The following is a 17,610-nucleotide window of genomic DNA, read 5'->3' on the forward strand; positions in this document are numbered from 1 at the left end:
CTATTGACTCTAGAAACACTTTTAGGTAACATGAGTTATAATGAAGCTTTCGTAACGGCAACATAAATATTCAGCTCTGATCTGTTGCTGGAACAACACAAAGAAGCTCTTTTGGCATCACTGTAAAGAAGCTCTTAAGCCATCTAAAAGCATAGTTCAACCATTTACTCACTCTCAAGTGGTTCTTCACGAGTTTCTGTTTTTCTGTTGAACACAAAAGAAGATATTTTGACAAATGTTAGAAACTGGTCATTTTTGAACTCGTTGTTAATGGTGAGTTAATTAAATCCCTCATAACTTTAACTTAAATGGATTAAGTTCACAGTACTCATATAGTTTGAGTTGCCTTAACTTATTGGGTTTTACAGTACTCAGTTGGTTTAAGTTCTCTTCATTTATCGAGTTTTACTGTGCTCAAATTGCTTCATTTACTCAAATGGATTAAGTTTACCATACTCATTAGGATTCGTTTTTGAACTTAAATGGCTTGTTGCAATTGGTATCCTCAAATGGTTTAAGTTACCTTAACTTTTTGGGTTTTACACTGTAGTAGTAGGGAATTAAATAATATTGAAGTCAATGGCTACCAGTTTCCAACATTCTTCAAATGATATTCTTTTGTGTTCAACAGCAGAAAGAACCTCATTCATGCATGGTGGAGATCGAGTAAATAATGGCAGATTTATTTGTTTTTTTTTTTGGGGTAAACTCTCTTTAATTGAATAACACTGCTGCTTTTTAACATACTTGTGTAACATCAAAAATTAAGGATATATATATAGGATTTAATAAGGATATATGTAGGATATAAATATAAATGATTAAAATATTACAAAACATATTATTTTCCAGCCTACATAAATATAAAAACCATACTTTCATGCCTTCTTCATCTCAGGGGGCTTTTTCAGTTTATTCATGACAGTTTGCTTTTGTATAATGTTATTGTTATTAGCAGTTTTGTTTATTATATCCATATTTGTATTTGTTTTATTAAAAAAAAGCTTAGATTTGCCCACCTGTCAGGTTTTAGACCATATGGGGCACAGCATGTGTATTAGGATATAACCCAGTTGTTTGAGCACACTTCGTTATTATTGTTCATTTATTTGTTTGCTGGAAATTAGAACTGAATTTAGAAATAAATCATTGCTCTTATCAAACAAATGTAACAAAATTAACTAATATAATGCTTTATTCTATGGGCTTCCTTTCAAATTACATACAGATGAAGTCAGAATTATTAGCCCCCCTTGGAGTTTTTATTTCTTTTTTTTATATTTCCCAAATTATGTTAAACAGAGCAAAGAAATTTTCACAGTATGTCTGATAATATTTTTTCCTTCTGGAGAAAGTCTTATTTGTTTTATTTGGCTAGAATAAAAGCAGTATTACATTTTTAAAAAGCCATTTTAGAGACAAAATTATTAGCCTCTTTAAGCTATTTTTTTTCAATAGTCTACAGAACAAACCATTGTTATACAATAACTTGCCTAATTACCCTAACCTGCCTAGTTAACCTAATTAACCTAGTTAAGCCTTTAAATGTCACTTTAGGCTGTATAGAAGTGTCCTGAAAATATCTGTTCAAATGTTATTCACTGTCATTATGACAAAGATAAAATAAATCAGTTATTAGAAATAAGTTAATAAAACTATTATGTTTAGAAATGTGTTAAAAAATCTTCTCTTCGTTAAACAGAAATTGGGGAAAAAATAAACAGGGGGGCTAATAATTCAGGGGGGCTAATAATTCTGACTTCAACTGTATATTGTTTATTTATTAGTATATGTTTTTGCCATGAATATAGCGAGTGCTGCTGATATGGCATTAAAACAGAAATAAATAAATAAATTAACAAATAAACAACACCACACATACAAAATCTTGGAGAATATAACGTACCCTGCCATGTAATTACTGCAATGAAATTTTGCAATAATCCATGTCATAAACAACCGTAATGTGAACATCGAGATGATTATATAATAATTATTGTGAAAAGCGATATACTGTACAAATAAACCTGAGTAATAAAAATAAATACATTTCTTAACTGCCATGAAAAGGCGCCTATGAATGAATAAAATCTATAATATTTTGTTCTTCCATAAATCTAATTAAAGGGGTTGTGCACCCGAAAAAAAACAACAATTTTTTTATTTAGTTTACATCAAGTAGTGCCAACCCTTTATGGGTTTCTTTCTTTTGTTAAAAGAAGATCTTTTGAAGGAATAGAAAGGATATTTTAAAGAAAGCTTAAAAACCTGTAACCACTGACAGTCAATGGTTACAGGTTTAAAGCATTCTTCAGAAAATCTGTTGCGTCCAACAGAAGAAAGAAAATCAAACAGGCTTGGAACAAGTGAAGATTGAGTAAACTAATTTTGAGTTTTGGGTGAGCTGTCGCTTTAAAATCTATTTTAAATGCCTATAAGGCCCAGACCGATGCAGTTATTGGCTTAATCTGAAGTTGTGCTGGAGAATTACTGATGTTAGGCTTGATTTATTGTTGTCTGCTATCACTGACGGAGGTGTTTGTGGATGGTTCAGGTATGTGCAGGTGTTTGGCAGGCTTCTTAAGCATCAGATCCCACTAAACCATTCCCCGCTCTTCATCCATCACGTTACTATCCATCCCATTCCTGACTTCCACCCTACAGGTAAGGAAAACACCCACATATCATGTGTTTCAAGTCAAGAATTATGTTTTAGTTTCCAAATAGTTTTATTATTTGTAATCTCTTTTAGCATCTCAGGTATTTCTCTCTCTTGTACTTCAAAATGGAATCTTACATTTTTTTTTTGAGAAAATATATCACCAAAAAAGGGAAAATCTAACAAAATATACATGCTTTTTACTTGTTTTTTTTCCTTGCAGAGCCAAAAAAAAGAAGATATTTTGAAAATAATGGTTAACCGATTGTTAACTGGAAGTAATTCAGATTTTTTAAATTTAAAATGATAAAAACTTACTATTTTCATATACTTTATAATTACATACAAACATTAAATTAAGCTTTTGCAATAGACATATGCATGCATGTATTTAGTATTCTCATTTCGCTTGTATTTTCAAATATATGAATGTTATTATAACATTAAGGGCCCTATCATACACCCGGCGCAAGGCGCAACACAATTGTTGTTTGCTAGTTTCAGCTTGGCGCAAGAGTCGTTTTGACATTTTGCACCACGCTGTTTAAATAGCAAATGCATTTGCGCTCATATGTGCGCCCATAGGCGTTCTGGTCTAAAAAAGGAGGCGTGTTGAGGCGCATTGCTGGTGCGTTGCTATTTTAAGGAAATATAATAGACTATTCTAGACCAGAACAAAGCCGGTCTATTGTCCAGCGCAGAACGCGTTAGTTGTTCGCCTCGCTGACACACTGCTTAATACAGACAGGATGTACAGCAATACGCAAATATCTTTACATATGAAAAATAATTCAAATATTAAGAATATATACAGGATATATATAGGATATAAATATAAATGATTAAAATATTACAAAACATATTATTTTCCAGCCTACATAAATATAAAAACCATACTTTCATGCCTTCTTCATCTCAGGGGGCTTTTTCAGTTTATTCATGACAGTTTGCTTTTGTATAATGTTAATATTATTAGCAGTTTTATTTATTATATCCATATTTGTATTTGTTTTATTAAAAACAAGCTTAGATTTGCCCACCTGTCAGGTTTTAGACCATATGGGGCACAGCATGTGTATTAGGATATAACTCAGTTGTTTGAGCACACTTCGTTATTATTGTTCATTTATTCGTTTGCTGGAAATTAGAACTGAATTTAGAAATAGTTTTGAAACAAATCTTTGCGCTTAACAAACTAAATTAATTATTTATAGGCTAATTGATATCTGTGTGTGCAAGAAATTTCCCTATCCACGAGAGTGAAAGTGAAAGTAAACAATAAGGAGGCTCATCTCTCATTGTCACGCTGTTTAACTGTTTTCTTGCAAGTGAAACACTCAGTTTTTCCACTTACAAAGTCCACCATGTAAATATGAAAAGCGCTTTGGCGCGACGACTCTAAAAGGGAATGTGAGATGAGACTCTGATTGGTTTATTCTCAAAACACACCTATAACTCATTAAGAAAATAAGCTCAACTCTGTTAGACCATGTGCCACAGCGCAAAGCTGATTTTTCTGTCCTTAAAATAGTAAATGTGGATTCTGACTTGCTCTTAATGCTTTTGCGCCCTGCGCTTTGCACATTGCGCATGGATTGTCAAAATAGAGCCAGTCATGCTGTAAACTAACGACTTTGGGTGGTCGTGCTTTTTCGTACAGTGCCCCTAAGCTATGGAAAAAAAGAAACTTCTTAAGACTCACATTTTTACCGTTCCTTTTAACTTTAATTGATTATTTTTGTTAATTTTATCATCCATCTGTATTGAATTGTTCATATTTTATTGTTTTATTGTGGTCTTTTTTTACTGTTTTTATTGTTTGCCTTGTATGCCTGGAGTGCTTTGGGTCTGAGAAAAGCGCACTATAAATAAAATGCATTATCATTAATATTGTTAAAACTGCAATACTTAATGCTAATAAAATCATGCTGTTTTCAGTGTTTCTTTATTTTTAATTCTTAGGAGAAACATCTAACATGTAGAAACAAAACTGAGTACTAAATGTGGGGAAATAAAAAAGGGTAGCACTTTGTTTTGATGGTCTATTTGAGTATTAGTAGACTGTCTGCTTAATATCTGCTGATACTGCTCCTTTAACAGACATTTAACTGACTAAAAGAAACTTCGCAAATACATGTCAACTTACACTAACCCCAACCACAACCCCAACCTAACAGTCTACCTATAACCTAATGAGAATTAATTGGCATGCAGATGCAATGTAACTTAAATTCAACAAGTAGACCATTAAAATAAAGTATGAGCTAAAAAATATAGGTATCACTTAAATTTAAGGTGTCCTTGTTGCACATGTTCCATGTACTTACTATAGTATTTACAATGATACATAACTGCATGCAATTAACCCCTAACCCGCAGTTTAACCCTAACCATATAGTAAGTACATGTACTTAATTAATATCCTCATGTAATGAGTAGTTACACTGTAACATTTACACCTTAAAATAAAGTGCAACCAAAATGAATAAAGAAACTTAATATGTTTTTCATTTGTGTTTTGTTTTCAGTGTGCCAGCTGTTTATCAGAGTAAATCAAGGCACGCAGACAGCATACACTTCAGGACTGCAGTAGGAACATAAAGATTTTTAAAAGCAATACAAAAGAGCAGAAATTCTTTATTATGTATATTAAGTGCTTGTGTGTAACTCTCAGTCAGGTTGATGTCGGTCTGATGGACAGAGTGTGTTTTGTTCTGGATCCTCCTCAGATGATCAAAGGTGATATCATGGTGAGAGACATCTTTCCCTGTCTCTTTCACACTGCACACACATAGACTGGACTGATCTTATGAACCCTGCCTAGTGGATCATCTTTTCTTCTGTTGCTGCAGATTGTGTGTTATCATAAAAATGTTTCCACGAGGACTCAGGAAACATTGTTTCGTGCTCAGTTTCACACTGCTGCTCTGAGTGCAAAACAATTGGCCTTGCAGAAAGAAGACCTGGATCTGGCCAACAAAGGTAACCCGAAGTGTTTTTAGTAAAGTCATTCACATTATTATAACACATATTAGAACCTTCTTAAGTATATCTAGTTGGCATAACTTATTTTTTTCTAGTTATATTAAACTTTATTTATTATTTATTATTTCTGCAATTTAATACTTTATAGTTACTGGAACTTAATTTTTTTAGGTACAGGAACCTAGTATTTATTGTTATGGCAGCTTATTTTTTCTAGTTCTTCAGCTTCATTTTTTAGTTAAATCCCCTTAATTTTGTTAACTGCAATTTCATTTTTTTAGTTACATCAAGTTAATTTTTGTAGTCATTGCAACTTCATTCTTCTAGTTACCCCAACTTAATATTTTTAGTTACTGAAACTTAATTTTTATAGTTACACCAACTTCATTTTTGTACTTGCTGCAACTTAAATTTTTAGCTGCTGCAACCTCATTTTTCTTGTAAATGCAACTTAATATGTCTAGTTACTGCAACTTAATTGTTCTAGCTACTGCAAAACCTGTTAGTTTGACTTAATATTTCTAGTTACTGCAACTTATTTTGTGGTTACTGCAAATTTTGTTAGTGCGGCTTAATATTTCTATTTACTGCATGTCACGATAACCAGCAATCTTACTCTATTGATCGCTGGTTCTCACTAACAACAACCATGGACTACACTTCCGCCTTTGATGGACTACATATTCAGACAATGCACTCCGGTCACACTCACACATGCCTTCTCATCTAGACTGATTACTCGCACCACCTGAGGATTGTCAAAGACTGATTGCAGACACTACTTAAACCACACAGTCACCCTTTCACTCTGCCGCGTCTTGTTAGCTGTATAGTAACACTATAAAGAATATTTCTTGTCTTGTTTACCTGTGTTTAGACCTTAGCCTTGTTAGCCATTTGTCCTAGTCTGCCGCCTGCCTCACGACCTCTTGCCTGTTTTCTGATTACGATTCTGGACTGCCTCTATACACCTGTTTGCACCCGTATTGACCATTGCTTGCCTGAATTTGAATAAACCTGCAAGTGGATCCAAACCTCTGTTGTCGGTGTCACTCCCCTTCATAACACTGCAACTTAATTTTGTTTAGTTACTGCAACTTAATTGTTCTAGTTACTGCAAAACGTGTTAGTGTGACTTAATATTTCTAGTCACTGCAACTTAGTTTTTGTTTAGTTACTGCAACTTAATTGTTCTAGTTACTGCAAATTTTGTTAGTGTGACTTAATATTTCTAGTTTCTGCAACTTCATTTTGTTTAGTTACTGCAACTTAATTGTTCTAGTTACTGCAGACTTGTTAGTGTGACTTAATATTTCTAGTTACTGCAACTTAATTTTGTTTAGTTACTGCAACTTAATTGTTCTAGTTACTGCAAAACTTGTTAGTGTGACTTAATATTTCTATTGACTGCAACTTAATTTTGTTTAGTTACTGCAACTTAATTGTTCTAGTTACTGCAGACTTGTTAGTGTGACTTAATATTTCTAGTTACTACAACTTAATTTTGTTTAGTTACTGCAACTTAATTGTTCTAGTTACTGCAGACTTGTTAGTGTGACTTAATATTTCTAGTTTCTGCAACTTCATTTTGTTTAGTTACTGCAACTTAATTGTTCTAGTTACTGCAGACTTGTTAGTGTGACTTAATATTTCTAGTTTCTGCAACTTAATTTTGTTTAGTTACTGCAACTTAATTGTTCTAGTTACTGCAAAACTTGTTAGTGTGACTTAATATTTCTATTGACTGCAACTTAATTTTGTTTAGTTACTGCAACTTAATTGTTCTAGTTACTGCAAAACGTTTTAGTGTGACTTAATATTTCTAGTTACTACAACTTAATTTTGTTTAGTCACTGCAACTTAATTGTTCTAGTTACTGCAGACTTGTTAGTGTGACTTAATATTTCTAGTTACTGCAACTTAATTTTGTTTAGTCACTGCAACTTAATTGTTCTAGTTACTGCAGACTTGTTAGTGTGACTTAATATTTCTAGTTACTGCAACTTAATTTTGTTTAGTTACTGCAACTTAATTGTTCTAGTTACTGCAGACTTGTTAGTGTGACTTAATATTTCTAGTTACTACAACTTAATTTTGTTTAGTCACTGCAACTTAATTGTTGTAGTTACTGCAAAACTTGTTAGTGTGACTTAATATTTCTAGTTTCTGCAACTTAATTTTGTTTAGTCACTGCAACTTAATTGTTCTAGTTACTGCAAAACTTGTTAGTGTGACTTAATGTTTTTAGTTACTGCAACTTAATTTTGGTTAGTTACTGCAACTTAATTGTTCTAGTTACTGTAAAACTTGTTAGTGTGACTTAATATTTCTAGTCACTTCAACTTAGTTTTGGTTAGTTACTTAAACTTTTTTATTTTATTTTATTTACTGTGACATCGTTCTAGTTACCTCAACTTATTTTTTTGTAGTTACCGCAAAATAATTTAAACTGAATTGTTGCAGTAATGACACAACTTAATTTCTGTAATCTGTACAGCTTAATTTTCCAAGTTTTTCTAGAAAATTGTGTGGTGGTGAACCTGAGTCACTGTTTATTATTTGTTGATGGTAACTAATGCAATAAACACATTACTGAATATGTAAGTGTATATTAACAAATATTTATTTCCCAACAAAAAAAGATGTTAATTGCTAGGTTATGATAATACATTATTAAATCCATTAGTTTATGTGTAAGTAAATTAATTAAATAAGCTGTTAATGTGAAAAGATGTTTTCGAATAAGTAAGCTAAAATTAGCAAAGATTTTGTTATGATGAACAAATTCATCATTTACCATTAGTTCGTGTCAACTAGTGCAGTGGTTCTCTAATTTTTTTTATCAAGTACCATCTCAGAAAAAAAAAGGTCTCTCCAAGTACCACCAAAAATGAGCAGTATTGAACAGTAGCTACTACAGTAGCGTAGTAGGCGCAGTAAAGCATCTAAAACTCTGCACAGTTAAAAAAAACGTGGCAGATTACCTCAGAAATATAGGCTTTGTGTCATATATGACATATTATATACATCATTTTTGATAAATTTTGAAATGTGTGTAGCATGGACATGACAAATTTCATTCTTCCGCGTACCACTAAAAGGAAGTCAGCGTACCACTAGTGGTACACGTAACACAGTTTGAGAACCACTAAACTAGTGCATTCACTAACACATTAATGTAGGATTAGCTAACAGTAACCCAGATTAAGAAACTATCATTCACTATAAAAACCCAGCAGGTGTTTGCAGGTCCTAAACTCTAAAAACATTTAGCTTCTTTAAAAAAGTGAGTTGCCTTAAAAGTGACAAGTTGATTTACTTGTTAATCTGACTTGTTGCTGTTAAGTTGGCTTGACTTCATTTTTATATTTATGCACATAATTATTATTGTTATATTTTTAGAGTGTGTTTGATTATATATTTTGTATTTAACGTAGTGAAATTCATAGATTTTGGAGGCATGTTGGTGTTTGACTGTGTTCTTGACTGACCGTGTGAGTGTGCCTTGTGTTTTTAGTAAATAATGACAGACAAGACGCACAACAGATCTGACCCAAACAAATCTGAGAAGGAGACAGACCGTTTCAGACAGACAACTGTTTCTGGCTTTTTAAGCCTTATGCAGAAGAAAAACTGGTCCCACTTTATATTAAGTGGCCTTAACTAATATGTACTTACACAGGAATTAATGTGTTACAATGTACTTATTGTGTAAACACATGTATTTACTGTGTACTTATGCTTGATAAAATACATGTATGTAAATACATCTGTAATTAACTTTTGTAATTACATTTGTAAATACACTGTTGACCATCCCTTACACCTTAACCCACCCTTAAACCTACCCATGCCACCAAACCTGTCCATAACCCAACCTCTATCTTAACTCAAAAGCACCACAAGTGTTCTCAAATACATTATAAACACAGTAAGTACATTTTATTTATTTTTTGATGTAATTACATAGTAGTTAAGGTCACTTAATATAAAGTGGGACCGAAAAACTTAGTCAACATGACGCTAATGAGGATGGACAGAAGAGAAAATATGTGTTGCATAGCGAATGTGCACTTCAGTTACAAGAACATCAGATGTGATTGAGCTTGTATACAGTATTTATGTGCAGCATACTTTTTATTTATTCTCTTTTACAATCATCATCTGCTTTTGTCTCCATTCAAGACCCAAGATTCCCAGAGAACTGTGTGGTGGAAGTGCTCTTTTCAGAAGTTGCAGACAAAGATCCAACTCTTGCTTCAGGTATTCTCATTTCTTTAATGAAAGATGTTTTATAAGTTTTTGTAAATTTGTTTTCGTGAACTTGTGTATTGTATTGTAGTGAATTAGTTTAGGCTAGGTTTTTATGGTTCTGTGTATACATTCTGCTGTCAATAAGTAACTTTGCAACTATATGTCAACTAGCAGTCACTGGAATATTAGTAGATTGAATGGAATAGTTCACCCAAAAATGAAAGTCCAGTCTCATCGTCATGTCACTCCAAACTTTTCAAGACCTTTGTTCATCTTTGGAGCACAAATTAAGATATTTTAGATAAACTCTAAAGGCTGATTTGTACTTCTGCGTCAAACGCCGGTGTATGCTACGGCGCTGACGCATAGCCCTTCGCCGTGGCCATCGGTGTCGCTGACGTGCACCTCTCAAAAAATTTAACTACCCGTCGTAACAACGCGTAGCGCAAGCTCTGTGATTGGTCGGCTTGGTAGCGCTGACGAGTCTGGGCGGACAGAGAGCCGCGCGAATGGTGCGAGCCTGATGGAGCGATTGTTTACAAGTGTGTTGAAGTATGTGAGTCCCGTGAAGGAGCTCGGGATGGAAAGTTTTGTTTTGTGTTTACATCATAGTTAAAGTTGTTGCACGTCCGCTGGTTCCTGCCTCAAAATGAGCGAGTTTGAGCCACTTGTACATCCCGGAAGTGTTCAGAAAAAGCAAAACAGCAGCAAAGAAACTCGACACAGAGGAACATTTACACCTCACTGCCAACTAGTGTTTCGGAAGTGTTAATGCAGACCAACAGAGACAGCACGCATAAGTATAAATGCACGGCTACGGACGTTGCATGCGCCGTGGGTTTTGCCGGTCACTTGACGCAGAAGTATAAACCAGGCTTAAGAGCTCTCTCATCCTCCATAGACAGAAACAGTCCAGAGACACTTAACCCAAAACTATTGTCCAAACACTTCATGCGACTTCAGTGGTTCAACTGTAATCATACAAAGCTGCATTAACACTTTTGTGTGTGCAATAAACAAGCAAAATACAAAATACGATGACTTCATCTATATCAGGTCATGATCCCGTTTTACATGTTAAAGCGCATAATTTGATTAACATCATTGCATCACCACAATATCCACATTTCGTCTGGAGTTTCATGTAATTTCAGGTCTTTCATTTTTAATTTGTCGACTTTAACTGCAGATTGGCACTTTCACTTTTATTCAGGAACATTTCATGCATGCCCCCCGTGACAAACAAGATATTGGGAGCGAGTATGAACTGCTGGAAGAGTGTTGTTTTAATAGGATTTGATATCACACACTGTTTGGGAAAAAAAAAACATGCATTTTGCGATGTAGGTGTCTGTAGTGCTTTACTGACTCGGTAGGTGCAGAGAATAGTGTCAAACAGTCGTGTGTGTATAAACTATGCTGTTGCAAAATGTTCCGAAAAGTCCTACACAACGGTAATAGTTTTGATTGCGGTGTTAACATGTCTGTACTTCACTTCAATATTGCCACTAAAACCGGCATACTCCACATCTTAATTCGATTTCCATTTGGTTCAATTGTGACCCTAATCGGATTAAATTAATCAAAAATTGCTACATGGTAGACTCAAAATCTTAAATCTTAAAGGTGCAGTAGGTGATTGTCTTCAGAAGCATTTTTTTGTGCTGGTTGAAAGTCTCTTCACAGTCTAATAGTAGTGATTACAGTAAATGATCGAAATGTATTTTTATATTTTGGCATAAAACAAAAAAAAAAGTTCATCCAATTAAATAGAGTTGGACCGACATCTCTCATAATTCCGATAACTAGCCCAATCTGTCTGTCAGCAAATGTAGATTTGAACAACTGCGCAGCCGTTTGTACGCAGCTCCGCTGACCGCTACGCGTTCACGAGACATCCAAAGATGTCTGTTCCTTATCTATTTTGCTTCCTGTGGGTTAAATTTGGGCAAGCAAGTGACCGAGATGTAAGTTAGAGAATACACTCAGTTTTCAAAATAAAAGATTTTTCAAAATAAAAGATTGTTCAGACTCAGATGATAAATAAAACGGAAATAATTTATAATTTCTTGCGCGGCACGGTAATGAAAAACTGTACAAAAGCACACACATCCCTCTTAACTGGGTGCTCAGCCAAAAAACGCAAAAGGTGCAAATGAAATATTCATCAAAGGCGACAACACCAAAGCTCCAAAAATACAAATTTATTAAATTAAAAAGGCTGACACAAAGCGTGCAATGTTTCAAGGCACTGTGTCAGCCTTTTTAGTTTAATAAATTTGTGCAGTCCGGTACCAATTAATCCTGGACCTTTTCTGAGTGTGATTTATTAAGTAATCTTTTAATGTTTGCTAACACCAACAGATATTGTTGTGACTTTTAGTACCTTTACAATACATTCATTCATTCATTCATTTTCTTGTCGGCTTAGTCCCTTTATTACTACGGGGTCGCCACAGTGGAATGAACCGCCAACTTATCTAGCAAGTTTTTACACAGCGGATGCCCTTCCAGCCGCAACCCATCTCTGGGAAACCTTTACAATACATGTCAAAGTATTTTACAAACCCTGACTTAGCAGTTTACTAATGCTCTAATGAAAGTTACTTGTATGGTTAACTGAATATCTATAGCAGATCATCAATATAAATGATTACTTATTGAGTTATAAATAAACATAATGTGTCTTCATTTCAAGACTGTGACCAATGGAGGAGTAGTTTGGCAGTTGTCATTGAAAATGATCTTCCGGATTCACTACAGACCCAGTGGGACTTAAGCGAAAATCTTCCAGCAACAGGTAACACTGGATATCTCCAATTCATAATATTTCTAATGTGGTCTTCAATAGAAGTATATGTGGCTATTATAGGCTGGAACCCTTTGGAAGAGTTAGTTTTAATGATTAAAGTCTTTTCTTAAGACTTTTTCTGCTTATCAAGTTTGTGCTGTAATTTGATCTAAAGTACAGCAAAAACAATACAATTATGAAATATTTTTACTATTTAAAATAGCTGTTTTGGCGGCATGATGGCTTAGTGGTTAGCACTGTTATCTCACAGCAAGAAGGTCGCTAATTCGAGTCCCAGCTGAGACAGTTGGAATTTCTGTGCGGAGTTGGCATGTTCTCCTCATGTTTGCGTGGGTTTCCAACTGCTCCGATTTCCCCCACAGTCCAAAGACGTGAGCTATAGGTGAATTGGATTAAAAACGTTGGCCATAGTGTGTGAAGGTATGTGTGAATGAGGGTGTATGGGTGATTTCCAGTACTGGGTTGCGGCTGGAAGGGCATCTGCTGCGTAAAACATATGCCATAATAGTTGTCGGTTCATTCCGCTCTGGCGACCTCTAAAACGGAGACTAAGCCGAAGGAAAATAAATGAATAAATAACTGATTTCCATTTTAATTCATTCATTCATTTTTTTTTTCGGCTTAGTCCCTTTGTTAATCTGGGGTCGCCACAGTGGAATGAACCGTTTACTTATCCGAAATATGTTTTGTGCAGTGGATGCCCTTCCAGCTGGAACCCATCTCTGGGAAACACCCATACACACTCATTCACTACGGATAATTTAGCATACCCAATTCACATGAACCGCATGTCTTTGGACTGTGGGGGAAACCGGAGCACCCAGAGGAAACCCATGCGAACGCAGGGAGAACATGCACACAGAAACGCCAATTGACCCAGCTGAGGCTCAAACCAGCGACCTTCTTGCTGTGAGGCGATAGTACTACCTACTACGCCACTGTGTCGCCCATTTTAATAGAATTTATTTCTCATTTTTCATTCTAATTTTTATTTCTCATGCTTGTTTGCTGCTTAAAAAACATTAATTAATTAATGTATTTTATTAAGCGCTTTTATTATGTTTTTGTTCTTGTTATTCTTGTTAAAACAGCTAAGTAGAATTCTCTCAGCTTTATATTTACCTATTCTCTCAAACTGCTGGTTAAAAAATGGACAATGGAAAATAACAGACCATTTTGGAAAGTAAGAATGTAAAAGTTTTGATATTCATTGGTCATAATCTCAAAAGAAAAAGAAAATTTGCTCACTCACTATTTATTCAGTCCATCACATCATTTTGTCATGGATGATTGCAAGAAAACGGACCCAGTGGCAGCAATAAACCATACAAAGGGGTTTATTGACAGAATAAACCACAAGTAGACACACAAGGGGATGACAAGGTCCCAACGGTAGGGGCAACAACACAGGGAAGCCAGTGGTAGTGACAAGATGGTACTAAAATGAACAGCCAGCCAGGAGTAGGAGCAACAGTGGACACAACCAGAGCTAGATCCTGGAGCAAGCCACGTAAACTCCAGACTGGCAGACCAGGGAGGTCAGGACACAGGATAGGACTGGAAAATTGTAATACGCAAGGCAGGACAGCAAACAGGCAGCAATAATATACAATAAAATAATAAAACTAAATCTGAAATAAAATCAAATACTAGAAGAGAGAAAGACTGACTTGAGCAATCTGATAAAACAAAACTGAAATAAAGACTTCTAGAATCTTAAAGAGAGTAATTAAACAAATCAAACAATAACGAATAATAAATTACGAAGAAGACGGACTGACAGAAAATGGAACAATAATGGTCCTAAGGATAAAAGTAAAATTGGAACACAAAATTAAGGGGCGATATAGTGGCGCAGTAGGTAGTGCTGTCGCCCCACAGCAAGAAGGTCGCTGGTTTGAACCTTGGCTCAGATGGCGAGGAGTTTTTGTGAGGAGTTTGCATGTTCTCCCTGCGTTTACGTGGGTTCCCTCCGGGTGCTCCGGTTACCCCCACAGTCCAAAGACATGCAGTACTGGTGAATTGAGTAGGCTAAATTGTCCGTAGTGTATGAGTGTGTGTGTGACTGTGTGTGTGGATGTTTCCCAGAGATGGGTTGCGGCTGGAAGGGCATCCGCTGCGTTAAAACCTGCTGGATAAGTTGGCGGTTCATTCCGCTGTGGAGACCCCGGATTAATAAAGGGACTAAGCCGACAAGAAAATGAATGAATGACACAAAATTAAGTAAACACTAGAAACAAACAAAATAAAGTAGTCGCTACAAACAAACAATGAGTAGACAAGTGAACTAGAACAGGCAAGACCAAAAGCTCAGTAAAGATGCAAGGCAAGGATACAAGACAAGCTCACATGGAACGAACCAGCAAAGAAATGAGAACACAGCACAATATATAGAACAAAGCACATGAGAGGCAGGTGAACACAATCAGGATAACAAGGTCTAAATAAGAGGGCGGGGTAACTGAAAACAAGGAAAGACAAGAGGAGCACATGGCCAACACAAATTAAGACACAGCAATGTAAATAAGCACAGGACAACTTGAGCTGCGTCCCAAATCGCATACTTATGCACTATTAACGTCTGCTTTAGCCAATCAGAACAGTCAGACGCATTCACGTCCGCGCAGTTTATGAGAATAAAAGCTCTAAGCTGCGTCCGAAACCGTGTACTTCCATACTATATAGTACGCTAAAATCAGTATGCGAGCCGAGTAGTATGTCCGAGTTCATAAGCTGCGTCCCAAATCGCATACTTATGCACTATTCTGAGCCATTTTGTAGTATAAATAGTGTAAGTAGTGCGTTCACACTGAAAACTCTAAAAATAATAAGTGCACTTTAATTACCCGGATGATGCACTCATTCAGCCGCTAAAATGAAGTGTGTAATGATGGACACTTCAGGTTTGCTCACGTAGCGGAAGGGGCGGAGCTATCGGACGCACATGTTGAATAACTTTATTTATTTTGGATGGTGAAAGCAAAATTCTCCTTCAAGAGTCATTATAGCGCCTCCCAATGGTGAATGCGGTTATACTCACGGCAGGTATTATTTGATAATTCGGACGTTTATTTTACTGATTTGGCGACCGTCAAACGTCATCAAGGAAACGGTTTGAATTTCTGCTTAGTAAAAAAACTTTAGTTTGCCATTTGGAACGACACTACATACATATACTATCCTGTTGAGTGTGTAAGTGCATAAGTACATAGTGCATGAGTGAATAGTGTAGAGTGTGCCATTTGGGACGCAGCTATTTATTCACGTCTCTCTTTCCTTTATGCTCTTTCTCATCGTTTCTCAGTCATGAATCATTTCATCATCATAGTCATGAATCACAGTTATTCTTTCCGTCCTCTCTTGCATCACGCTGCTCTTCTTTGGATGTCCTCGGGCTGTTGTTTTAACATTTGTGAAACCTCAAATCCGTTTTGCTTTCTGAAATGTTTGTGAAGGCATGTTTCAAACAGATGTGTCTGAATAACTTTGTTACCGTTCTCCAAACACATTCAATGTAACGTCGGATTCACCAACTAACTAATACAGGGCTTGTTTTTATAGTACTTGTTTACATACATAGGTCTCTTGTTGAAGTCTAGTGGTGAAACCATGGGATTGTGGGTATTTATTTTAGGACCGAAAACAAAAGCATGAATGCACAGTGTTTATTTCAGGATGCAAAGAGACATGAAGTCTCTTTAATGGTCTGGTGATTGTCAAGTTTTGGTATGCTACAGGAAACTTGCTTTACCTCTAATACCGTTATTAAGTCCGGGCACCGTTTGCTGAGGTTAATTGGAACATATGAGACCATACGGGACTGTTCAGGGTGGATTGAAAGCTTAACCTCCTACAATAATGCTACAATTCTCATAGTTGACCCTAATCTAATCTTGTTTGACCCGAGGCCTTCAAAACATAATGAGCTCTAAACCAGAGCTGCCAGTTACCGTAGTTTTACCGCAGAGCCATTGCTGTGGCTCTTTCCCTTGGGGTTTTGTAATTACATTAAATGTTAACGTTGCTGCAGTAAATGAACTGTAGTAAGAGAGAACTGCTTAAAGTATATGATGTTTTGTCCAGGAGCAGCGGGATGAAGCTCAGACATAACAGTCCCGAATGACTCATGTGTTATTCGAGCTGCTTTTAGGGGAGGGTGGGCTAACATTTAGTACCAGTTTCTAATTGAATAGTGCCCTGGAATGAAAACTTGGATATATATTGGCATAACTGGATAATACAAGTTTAGTACATGCATGATAATGACATACTGTGAGCCTCAAAAACCTTTGCTTACTTGTTGTCGGGTAAATTAGTGTAAATTTCTGGTAACTAAATCAGAACAAAACAGACTCTTTTGATCCAAACTGGATCATTAATATGCACATCCCAGTCTGCTTTTGATTGGCCTCAACATTTCTTTGTGACATTAAGACAACAATATTTTTTCCTCTTGTTTTTAAGCTTGTACTAAGCATACTATGTAAGTGAGACTCTAATTTTGAAAACGGGAGAGGCAGAAAGACTAAAAAGGAGCAGTTTTGTGAAGCAGGCAGCTTGTCAGAAGGCAAAATGTCGGAAATATGGATTATAGATTTATTCAGAGCCACCCCAATATGCCATAAGGTCTGTTTAGCTGTGTCTTTTTTTAGTTTAACATGTATATTGTGAAGTTTGTAAAGAGGCAACAAACACATGTAGACTGCTAAGTGTTTAATGCACATTTATACATCTTGTAATATCCGTTAGCTTTTAGTAATTTTACTAAAGTGAAAGGACACCAATAAATACCATTTATATTATATATATATATATATTTTTTATTATATATATATATATTTATAAATACCATCATATTTAAAATCAAGAAAGCAATGTACAAGAATTAATGGTGCATGCT

General features: G+C 35.5%; 1 protein-coding gene across 5 annotated transcripts in view; it reads left to right on the plus strand.

Annotated features, from left to right (window-relative positions):
* tns3.2 (tensin 3, tandem duplicate 2) overlaps positions 1–17,610 on the plus strand; it is a 118,584-nt gene that overhangs the window by 20,584 nt on the left and 80,390 nt on the right. For all 5 annotated transcript variants that reach the window (XM_068215549.2, XM_073933160.1, XM_073933163.1 and 2 more), the window contains 6 exon segments: positions 2,555–2,664; positions 5,188–5,248; positions 5,334–5,409; positions 5,512–5,641; positions 9,830–9,907; positions 12,597–12,698. In XM_068215549.2, the coding sequence (XP_068071650.2) occupies positions 2,555–2,664; positions 5,188–5,248; positions 5,334–5,409; positions 5,512–5,641; positions 9,830–9,907; positions 12,597–12,698 (557 nt within the window).

This window comes from Danio rerio, chromosome 20, assembly GCF_049306965.1.
Source record: "Danio rerio strain Tuebingen ecotype United States chromosome 20, GRCz12tu, whole genome shotgun sequence".
Taxonomy (NCBI): domain Eukaryota; kingdom Metazoa; phylum Chordata; class Actinopteri; order Cypriniformes; family Danionidae; genus Danio; species Danio rerio.